We start from the raw sequence: 11098 nt of genomic DNA, 5'->3' as shown, positions 1-11098 counted from the left end.
TCAGTTGTCCAGCCCAGGGAAACAGAGAGAGGTGAGGGCGGGACCAGGCCCAGACAGCTCCTGGGGACTGTGAGAAGGAAGTGGGGACTGTGAGAAGGAAGTGGGTTGGTCTGGATGCGAAGGATCAGGAAGCAGTGGGTTCCCCCAGTCTCTGGGGCGCCAAGACAAGGAATGGGACAGTACCCAGGCTAGGAGAGACGGGCAGGGGAGGTGGGAGGGTGAATGAGGCTGGGGGAGTCAAGGCGCGGATGGTGCAATGGACTTACCCAGGAGAGAGGCTGGCAGGTTGTGCAAGCCCAGGGAAGCAGAGCAATATAAAGGTTTTTAATAAAAAGCCAGTCTATGTTAAATAAGGAAATCAATAAATCTGAATTATACAGGCTTTCTATATACTTAAAAAAACAAAAATCACATCGTTTATAATAACTCTCCTGATTCAAAATAGAGACTAAAGAAAATGCCACCATGCCCAGTTGACTAGACAGAGTTTGTCACTTAAATGGCACGATTCACCTGAAAGATGGAAAATAGGAAAGGGAGAAAAAGTTGGTCTCAAGGGATCTTGGCAAATTATCTGGTTAAACTGCACCATGACTCAAATTCTAAGTTTCCAAGGGGTAGACATATTCTCTTAATTGCTCTTATATAGGCACTTAGGAAACGCTCTATAGAAGTCCCTCCAGATTGTGAATCTCATTAACTCCAGGGAAGGAGAGAGGCTAACAACCTTCCCTTAACATCCCTCCCCACCAGGAAGTCCACCTCTACTGCTTCCTGAGCAGCCCAACGAGAGAGAGAAAAGTAAAGTGCTCTGCTCCTAGGCAACTGAAAAATAAGCTGGAGCAATTCATCTCCTCTGTGTCAAATCCATTCTACCTCCACTCAACCTGAGTCAATGGCATGTTACATTACAGTAGGTACCACAGTGAACTAGAGACGGTGGGGATGGCGCATAGCTAACCCAGTCATTGCTAATAATACTAAGTGCTTTTTTGAAAAAAAAAAAAGATAAAATGTCTAGTAATCAGGGACTTCTGCTCACTAAAATCTCTTTAAAACAGGATGAGCTGCAGTGATAAAATCTCCTAACTTTAAAGAAATCATTTGAAACTAAAGGCAGCTAAAAATAAAATAATCAGTGAAGCTGAGATAAACAGTTTTCAAGTTCCCTCTCTAAACACTCAGCCATGATCAGACTGAACAAAGGGGGATGGGCTACAGGTTAACAGGTGATAAGTACTCGCCGAGTGGGCTTAGTCAGTGCTCACCAGATACCTTAAGAGACCCAATGGATTTCCGTGTGTGTGTGTGTGTGTGTGTGTGTGTGTGTGTGTGTGTGTATACACATGTGTGTATGTGTGTGGTCACCCTGCAGCAACATTTATAAAAACTTTCAGAGATTTGCTCAGCACACTGCTCAGTCCCCTTAAGGAAGATGCCATCACTTGGGCGTCCATCTCAGATGACAGCGCTAACACTGCTCTCTGATCAAGTATTTCTCAACTAGAACCCAAGAAACCAAAGCTCCTCTGAAAATTGCTTTAGAATTAAAATGTTGAGCAAGAAGCAATGACTTAACCCATAGGGGAACCCCAAGCATTTGATGCTGACATCTCCTCTAGAATGCCTACCTGGCCTGCACCTGCTTCCTTGATTCCACTGTGGGTGTTAGCCATCCACAAGCTAACCAAGCAGGGCCGGCCTGTCACAGGGCTGGCCAATGAAGCCCAGCGTCCCCCAGGAAAACAGAATTCCACTCACTGTCATCAGCCACTGAGCAGGATCTTGGTACATTCGGAACATAAGAAATAACAGCACAGTAAAGTGAGTACTGGCAAAGGAAATGTTTCTCAGAAGAAATAAAAGGTTACCAGCTGTGGTATGTAAGGATTTTCTGGAAAATCAAACAGCTCTTTGTTCACTCTAAGTCCACTGACATGATCAGAAGTCTGACATTTAAAAAAGTAGTTTAATAAAAATACACCAGGTTCTACAAGCAGCTTCCATGGTCATTTCTGAGATTCAACTCACAATAATCAAATTAAAGTAGTGCCATGTCTTCTTGTTAAAAAGAAGTCCTCTTGTCACAAGAAAAGCAACTTTACACTTGATCTAATACAGTACATCTCCCTAAGCATTACAGAATGCGTATATAAATAAAGGTCATCAGTATTTCTCAGTGCAGTGAGTAGTCTTGGAGGGTGCTTGAACGAAGGCATTGAACTTGCTCGTCCTGAGAAGCTTGTCCCTCCTTACGATGGGGTAACCTGATGACATATGCATTGTTAAAGTCAAAGTCAGCGTTATTTCTAAATTCTTAGAACCATTATGGAAACTGGCTTTACATATAGTCTACAGATGTCCAAACCGATATTGTGAATGCGCTAACAGTGACTACGGAAGATGGCTTTGACAGATCTAGACCCAGGGGGCTTTGTAGTGAAGCAGCAACACAGCAGGTCACTTCAGGCTGGCCCACGGTGCCAGTGATATGTGGTTCTTCTGGCTGGGTTAGAGGGTTATGGTTCAAAGCACAGCACACATGTAGGCAGAGCAGGTAGAAAGGAACATCCGTTCTGTTTATTCCTGTACCTTCATTATGATAAAGTTAACAAAATAAAATATGAAAAAAGCCAGCTGGCACTGCCAACCACTTCTGTAGTCTCAGAAATTCCAACCCTGCAGAACGTCCTCTGCAGTCTGTAAGCACCACCGTCTGGGGAATGTCTGAGTGTCCAGTACAACGCCAAGCCAGCCTAGGATATGGCTACCTGAGTTCTCTTGGTTGTGGGCAACCATGAATCTCATTCATAACTTCCCAGCTTTCATGTAGGTGGGGATGGTGCCACGCTGAGTCAGCCCTTCAAACCTTTTGTACGTGTAATTGAGGAAAACCCAGTCTTTGGATTTGTAGTCTGGTTCTGTGGCATTTGGCACTAGAAAGACAGAAAAAGTAACTGAGAACGAAGGAACTTTCCTAGTGAAATGTCGCATGTGTCAGTCATGCTGTGAAAGCGTCTCACCTGGCTGTAAGATGTCAGACTCAGGGAAGTCGTCGAAATTTGAGGTGTCATCAATGCTCTTGATCTCTATGGGGATGGCAGCCGGCCTCTCCCTGTGCACAGAAATTCAATGCCATGGTGAATGTTTTCAGACTCTTTACAGCAAACCATTCTTCTTCAAAGTCCTGCTTACTACTTTACAGACATTAAAAAGTCCAAGGGCATTTACTGTGGATTCGAGAACAGCCAAGTGGCTTTCCAAGTAGTTGAGTCAATTTTTTACTAAAATAATTTTGAGCCAGATGTGGTGACACACATCTTTAATCCCAGCATTCAGGAGGCAGAGGCAGGTGGAACTCTATGAGATTGAGGCCAGCCTGGTCTACATAGTGAGTTCCAGGTCAGCTGGGGCTTCAGAGGAGACCCTGTCTCAAAAAGACCAAAATATGCATATATATATTTCATTTACTTGGAATTTTTACACTTCTAGTATGAAGATTTTCTCATGCTGTTTTGGGGCATGGAAGTGGGAAGCAGTATTGGGAGAGAACTCAGGGCATCAGACACGCTAGGCAAATGCTCCACCACTGAGCCACAATCCCAACGCCTCATGCTTTTTTTTTTTTTTTAGATCAAAAAACAGGAGCCAACTAAAGGAAAAGAGAAGGAATTAGCATTCGAAAGATTGTATAACCACATAAAGTATGTGGGACACATGAGGGTCCACCTGACTGAGTCAGGACTAGGGTTCAAGTAGAAGATTAAGAGAGGCTAAGGCATTTGCAGAACAAGGGACACAAAGGGGAAGGGTCTGCATATTTGGGTTATCATTTTATTTATGCATTATTTTTATTTTATGTGTATGAGTGTGTTGCTCGCATGAATGCAAGTGCACCTGTATCGTGCAGTGTCCGAGAGAAGAGGGACCAGATGGCTGCCAGCCACCGTGTGTGTGGGTGCTAAGAATCAATCTTGGGTCCTCTGCAAGAGCAGTCAACGCTCCCAACCGCTGAGCCACCTCTCCAGCCCAGGACTGCACATTTGTGATAAAATCTGAATGCAGAGCCTTCTCAGTCACAAACATTTCAAAGGAACCAGAGACATTAGGCTAAAAGAAACCCTATCCATGAAATGCTTCTTATGCTAAAACACTTACATGTAGAAACAGTTAAGAGGTGTTGTCAGTTAAGAAATGTATTTATTCTGTGTGTGTGTGTGTGTGTGTGTACACATATGCACATGCATGAAGTATGGAGATCAGAGGACAACTTGTAGGAGTTGGTTCTCTCCACCCACCAGGTGGGTCCTGGGGATAGGACTCAGGTTGTCAGGCTTGCTGGCAGATGCCTTTACCTGCAGAGTCTCAGTTCCTTATCAACTGTTATTTCTTTTTTCAACAAATATTTAAAGGATCTTTTAGTGCTAAATCTACCAAATTATGAAAAAAGCATGCACTACACATGTTTTTACCAGATTTTTTTTTGGGGGGGGGTCTCTGAAACAGGGTTTCCCTGTGACCCCAGCTGACCTGGAACTGCTAGGCAGACCAGGCTGGCCTTGAACTCACAAAGATCCACCTGTCTCTGCCTCCTGAGTACAGGAATCAAAGGTGTGTAGCACCAGCGTTTTTACCAGGTTTATTCTTACTAGACTTGCAGGAGCAGCCCTGGACCTCTGTGACTCAATGTTCCTTGTCTGTAAGTAGCAGGAGGAACTTGGGCAGGCAGGTCCCTGTCCTGTGGCTGCTTCCAGAATCAGAGTGCCAGGGCCTGATGTGCCTGGGCCCAGCTCACCCACTGACTGGCTGTGGTACTGTGGGAAGGTGCAGTGAAGTGCTGGGCACACAGTACCCCTACAGTACCCTGACGGAGCAGTCCTGGCTACTAAGGTGGAGATCTAGCACTGTGGGCGCCCTTTTAGGGAGGAGACAGCGTGCTTCCTGCGTTTAGTGGATGCAGAGGCACACTGCTTACCCAATGCACAAGCTCATCTTTCTGAGCCCAGGCCCTGGAACATACCTGACATGCCCCCAGTCCACACCCTCAAAGAAGGGATGATCTTTGATCTCTTCCACACCACCATTCCCAATTCTATTTTCAGAGTCAGTACAGAATCTAGAAGAGGAAGCAGAAACGATCATCCATGCTGCATCTCAACACTGCATCCGGCCGCATTACTTCAATTTTTTAAAATATTTTATTTATTATTTTTATTTTATGTGTATGAGTGTATTGCCTGCGTGCATGTGAGTGTACCTGTGTCATGCAAGGCCGTGGAGGTCAGAAGAAGGCTTTGGATTCCCCTGGAACTGGAGTTAAGGATGGTTCACAGCCACCATGTGGGTGCTGGGAATCAAACTAGGGTCCTCTGCAAGAGCAGTCAGTGCTCTTAACCGCTGAGCCACCTTTCCAGCCCCTTCACATGGTTTTTGAAGTCTTACAATCTGCTTATTGAAGTTAACCATGTTTACTGGGGAACTCAAATCACCTGTAGCTACACTGCCGAGAGACAACTATGGGAGCATTTTGAACTCATTTCCTCCTCATCTCTTAGATTACAAACCCTGTGTTGCACAGTAGTGACTATTTCAAGACTTCTATTCAGTTAACATCCTGAGTGCAAATCACTTTTCTGCACCATGCACACGGGCACATTATTTATTCTGTCCTGTGCTTGAAGATTTACATGATTTCCAATTGTTCACAACCGAAATAACGGAAGAAACATGCTAATTCTTTCCTGTGCCTCATTACCTGCATAAATTCTCAGAGCTGCTGGGTCGAAGGTTGTGTAGTTTGAAGCCGGCTGCTCACGTGGTGCCCTAATGCACCGAGACCCTTCGGCTGCAGAGGTGCATGGGACGGTCCTGGCAGAACTGCTGCTGAACAGATCCTCGTGTTCCGTGGCACTGTGCTCCCAATACTCTTCTTAACCCAGTTCCCCCAAACGTCTTTTGCAGTTTGCGTTTGTGAAGCCTTTTCTTACTGACCTCCCTGACTATCTGTCAGTGGTAATTCCCACCACCTCACCCCCTGCCCCACCTCAAAGTGACCCTGATCTTCAGGTACTTGGAGGTGTCATGACACCGAGTGACGCTGGTCCAGGAACTGAACCACTAACCTGAGAATTAAGTCCTTGGCTTTCTCAGAGATAGGTACTTCTGGAGGAAATACTAGTGTCTCCTTCCAGTTCATAACTTTTCTGTATGTCTCTTGAGGTGTTTCAGAGCAGAAAGGTGGATAGCCTACATGTCAAGGAAAAGTTTTATCAGTTTTTGTGATCAATTTGATCAGACTCACTGGACATATGCCACCCACAAAAAAAAAAAAAACCCCAAACAACCTGAATGTTCTATTTAAAAATAAAATAATGGCAGCATGTATCAACTTTGAATCGACTTTCTGATACAGGTCATAAAGACTGAAGGCTCCCACCTCCTAGTTTTACCCAAAAGCTATGCAGATAGAATTGATAAAGGGAGCCCAGGTAGTTAAAGATCTCCCTCCCTGCCACAGGGTCCCCGGACAACTCACTGGAATTTATCACAATGTATTTAACACTGAGGAATGTGAGAAATAGGTTAAAAACAGCTGACCTATTTTTGTCCATGACAGCAGTCATGTGTTCAGACAACGGCAAAGGCGATGTGTGCATCATGCACATAAATGAATGCCGGAACGTACCTATGAGCATTTCATACATGATCACTCCCAGTGACCACCAGTCACACGACTTGCTGTAACCGGTCTGCATGAACACTTCTGGAGCGATGTAGTCTGGGGTCCCGACGGTAGAATATGCCTAAAAGGAGCAGCTTGTCAAACGTGACATCTGAGCATCTTACAAGTACTGATGAGCTTATTACAGGAAAGAGCACTGTGCACAGTTTCATTATTATTGCAGATAAAGCTTACTGGCAGATACCGAGTCAGACAATGTCATAGAATACAAGGTTCTGGTCCCATGAAGGGTCCCTTAGTCAAAGGAAACAAAAGACACAGCCTGTGGGCCTACCCTCCCCTCTCACTACTAACATGTTCCTGGCTGCCTGAGACTCAGCTTGTGCTCACCTGATGAGCACAGTGTGCTTATCAGTGTGATCTGGTAACAAGCCAGAAAAGAGCGGTGCTTTGTAAACTACAGGCACTTCAGCATAACTTCATGCCAGAGAATTTGGTGAGAGGCTCTGTGGATTTATTCTCAGTTCACACAAACTCTGCAAAAATGACTTCTTCAAGGCTGTCAATGAGAGGCCCCACTCATTCACAATGAAAGGCCAACGAAAATGTACGATAGCAGATTCTGTCTTCTTATCCCGGAAAGGACATGATTGACAGTTACTGGGCCGAAGCAATTTCCTGCTCCAAACACCAATGAACTCATCTCAACTTCTCCCTGGGAACCCACCGACCTGAGAGGGTGACTGCTGGCCATGAGAAAGGCAGCCCACAGCCCCGAGCTGCTGCATATGTACGAACACTGTAGAAGGAAGAAGTTCTGCTGTATTTTTATTTAACTCATTTATATATTTTTAAAAAATATTTATTATCTTTATTTTATATGTATGTATGTATTGCCTGTATGCATGAACATGCACCTGTGTCATGCAGTGCCTACAGAGGACAGAAGAGGGTGTCAGATCCCCTGGAACTGGAGTTAGGATGGTTCTTAGCCACCATGTGGGTGCTGGGATTTGATCCTGGGTCTTCTGTAAGAACAGCCAGTGCTCTTAACCACTGAGCCGTCTCTCCAACCCCTTAACTTATTTATATTTTATTTGTACGAGTGTTTTAGGTGCATGTAGGTAAGTAGACCTGTGTTATACAATGCCAGTGCAGGCCAGAAGAGGGTGTCATATTCCCTGGAACTGGAATTACAGATGGTTGTTACCTACCATGTGGGTGCTAGGGACTAAACCCAGGTCCTCTATAAGAGTAGTCAGTGTTCTTAACCACTGAGCAACCTCTCCAACTCCCTACTTATTTTTTTGAGAGAGGGTCTCATTATGAAGCCCAGGGTAGTCTCATAACTCAAGATTCCCCCGCCTCAGCCTCTTAAGTACTGGGATTACAGCATCCATCGCCTGACCCTCAGTCAAGTTTTTAAGCAGTATTCAGTTTCGCCTTTAAAAACAGGAATACTGCAATATTTTTCTCAACAGTAAAATCTGATCTAAAAGTGTCACATTTAAAAAAATAGTGGAAATGAAGTTTTCCTCTTCAATGCACAGCTAAAACCATTTTTTTATTATTTTAATTTTATGTGTATGAGTGTATTGCCTGCATGTATGTGAGTGTACCTGTGTCATGCAATGCCACAGAGGTCAGAAGAGGGCTTTGAATTCCCCGGAACTGGAGTTAAGGACGGTTCGTAGCCACCATGTGGGTGCTGGGAATCGAACCTGGGTTCTCTGCAAGAGCAGTCAGTGCTCCTAACTGCTGAGCCACCTCTCCAGCTCCACTAAAAGCATCTTTAAGACACTGAGAAGTTGTACTGGATACAAAGCTGCAACTGCTTGGGTTGAGGAAAAAATGAACTCAACAGCACAGAGGGTCACCATCTGGTTTCCAGGCACACCTTTACATCCCTGAGGGTCCAGCCTTGACAAGCAAAAGAAAAATGAGGAGGAACCCATTAGATGGATGCTTTTGGAAGCCCTCATCAAGAAATTCCAATGGACTTTAATTTGGACATCTTCTGGTTCCCTGTCTAAAAATTGTAATACTAACTACTCTTGCCTTTACTTTTCCTTCACATCTCCCTGGCACCAGTCACAAACCTTCCTTTTCTCCCCATAGTTAAGAGTTATGCAGCTTGGGAGTCTTTTAGATAGACCCACTGAAGGGTGTACCCCAATTGCCTCACTCTGCATCCCTGTTCAGCATGGAAGAAGCCAGAGTGGTCTGTGTCCCAATTCCCTATTGGCAATTTGGGTTAGCCTCTTCAGAGGGTAATGTGATAAAAATAGGAGATAGAAATTGGCTAGGCAGCTAGGGAAAAAAGACCCCAAAGAAAAGTAGCCACTTTCTTTCTTGGCTAAAAGTAAAAATGTCCTTGGGCCTTTTAGCAAAGTACTCTGTCCCAAAGGCCAAAAATGTCAAAAGTATTTGGGAGCTCTTATCCCAAAAAGATTTTAGGGTTACCTCTTCACAAGGGGGAGTGTTACAGTATCAATGGCCTCCTGATCATGCCGTGTGTCACTTTGATGCTTGCTCCCTGTTTCACACAATTTCTTCACTGACAAATTACCACTATTGCAAAGATTACCACCAATCAGGTCATGGTCAATGATCAGACTTTGGATTCTCCCGAGATAGATGAGTTGGCTCTTAAAGTTTGTGATGACACTTCTCCATTGTAAAACAAAACAGGGGGAGATGTTGGGGGACCCTGCTGCTAAGGTTGCAGTCCACCATGTCTGGATAGCTCTAAGGAGATCAGCACTGTATGGAGGACTCTCTCAGCGCAGGGGCTTCCTGCTCTCTGCCTGACCTTATTTGGAAAGTGTCTCCAAGCACAGATGCCTGGCCTTATTTGGAACATGACCTCAGCACAGATGCCTGCAAAAAGCTGCCCCTAGGTTTTTTTATTTATAACAATTAGGCATTGCACTATAGCCAGATGACAGGGTCCTCACACCACATGTAAATAAAGCACACTATGAACACCTATCAGGTGAGGCTTTGGCTACTGTCTCCACCCTCTATTTTTCCCTGACCCCACTGAATAAACGAGCTGTCTCACTGAAGCTGTCTCCTGGAAGGTCTTTTCTTTTCTGCTCACTGGCTGTCCTGACCCTGTTCATTGCTTCTGCTTCCTTTGTTCTTGTGGGTCGGTGGCCAACAGCCCACAAGGGGAGGGAGAGACCTACAGGTGACAAGATGGCCAAGTGCCCAACAGCTAACAAACAGTCGTAACTAACAAAGACAGACTCAGAGATGGAGAGATGGTGCGTCAACCACCTCTAAGTGTGCGCATCTCCCTGGCTGGGCCTGGGGAATGCACAGAACGTGTGGGTCTTGGTTGACTCAGGCCCAGGATAGCCCAGAGAACTAAACAGTCTCATAGCAATCCCTCCACCATTGTCCACTGTCTACAATGGCCTATAAAAACCCCTGGATGAAGGCGTGCAACAGCTCTCCTCTCTCGGGAACCCCTCCCCCTCCGCTTGGGAGAGTCTCTCGCTCTTCTGCAGTCCTCCGTAACATAGCTGGCCTCTGCCATGTGCCCTCCCACAAGTGTTTGGGTCTTTAGTCCACACTAGCATGAGACAAGAGCTCAAGAGCCACAGTCCCAGGTCGATCTTTGGTGACTTTTAGCCACTGTGTATGACACCCTAAGTCCTTGGGCCAAGAAAGGTCCCGTCCCATCACACCCTGACCAGGAGCAGAGGCTTTAGGACTGAGGACTCACCAGTTGCCGCCTGTTCTTCTTCCACGTCTCTGCTTTCCTCTTCGAGTTCATGTTCTGAAACGCTAACGTCAACAAGAGAGAATGTGATCAGGGAAACTGACAGAGACGATCACAGCCTGCATCTGAAACACATGGTGAGTTCAGGGGGAAGAAGGGAGAACACCGTCACTCCCTCACGGTCCTAAAGTCAACCAGCTACAATACTTTAACCAGAGGAAAAGAGCACTTACAGAAGTCGCTTGGTGGGTTGTGTGTGAGGTTTCTATAGAATTCAGTCCTGTGAGCTTTCTTTAACCCCGTGCATAAACCGAAGTCAGATAATTTTACATGTCCCTAAAACAAAACAAAACAAAACGAAATTTCTAGTAAGGCAAATTGTGTTAACTTTGAAAAAAGAACCTTATTGCTGGGCGTGATGTTGCATGCCTTTAATCCCAGCACTTGGGAGGCAGAGGCTGAGGCAGAGGCAGGTGGATCTCTGTGATGTCAAGGCCAGCCTGGTCTACATGCCACATTACAGGCCAGCTGGGGCTACAGAGAGACCCTGTCTCATAAAGAACCACCCAAAAGAGAACCTTATTATAAAGTCCTCTCTTAAATGCAGTTATAATAAAAATTCTTAGTTTGGAATTCATATAGCTAAAAATGCAAAAGTCATACATATTTGAGGATGATTTTAAAAA

At 45.2% G+C, this 11098-nt stretch overlaps 1 protein-coding gene across 7 annotated transcripts in view; it reads right to left on the bottom strand.

Annotated features, from left to right (window-relative positions):
* Positions 1–1950: 1950 nt before the first annotated feature.
* Stk38l (serine/threonine kinase 38 like) overlaps positions 1951–11098 on the bottom strand; it is a 65937-nt gene continuing 56789 nt past the window's right edge. For 6 of the 7 annotated variants that reach the window (XM_029570291.1, XM_008846882.3, XM_029570289.1 and 3 more), the window contains 7 exons: positions 10646–10748; positions 10416–10477; positions 6686–6803; positions 6123–6246; positions 5021–5116; positions 3024–3115; positions 1951–2936 (listed from right to left, as the gene is read on the bottom strand). In XM_029570291.1, the coding sequence (XP_029426151.1) occupies positions 2809–2936; positions 3024–3115; positions 5021–5116; positions 6123–6246; positions 6686–6803; positions 10416–10477; positions 10646–10748 (723 nt within the window). In that variant the 3' untranslated portion in view covers positions 1951–2808. Of the gene's footprint in view, positions 2937–3023; positions 3116–5020; positions 5117–5755; positions 5881–6122; positions 6247–6685; positions 6804–10415; positions 10478–10645; positions 10749–11098 lie in introns of all 7 variants that reach the window. The other variant, XR_003851677.1, reaches the window with a different exon arrangement.

Source organism: Nannospalax galili, unplaced genomic scaffold (assembly GCF_000622305.1).
Source record: "Nannospalax galili isolate Female #2095 unplaced genomic scaffold, S.galili_v1.0 scaffold763, whole genome shotgun sequence".
NCBI classification, from domain to species: Eukaryota; Metazoa; Chordata; class Mammalia; order Rodentia; family Spalacidae; genus Nannospalax; species Nannospalax galili.
The sequence above is the reverse complement of the archived record's forward strand: the minus strand, read 5'-3'. Positions and strand labels throughout refer to the sequence as shown.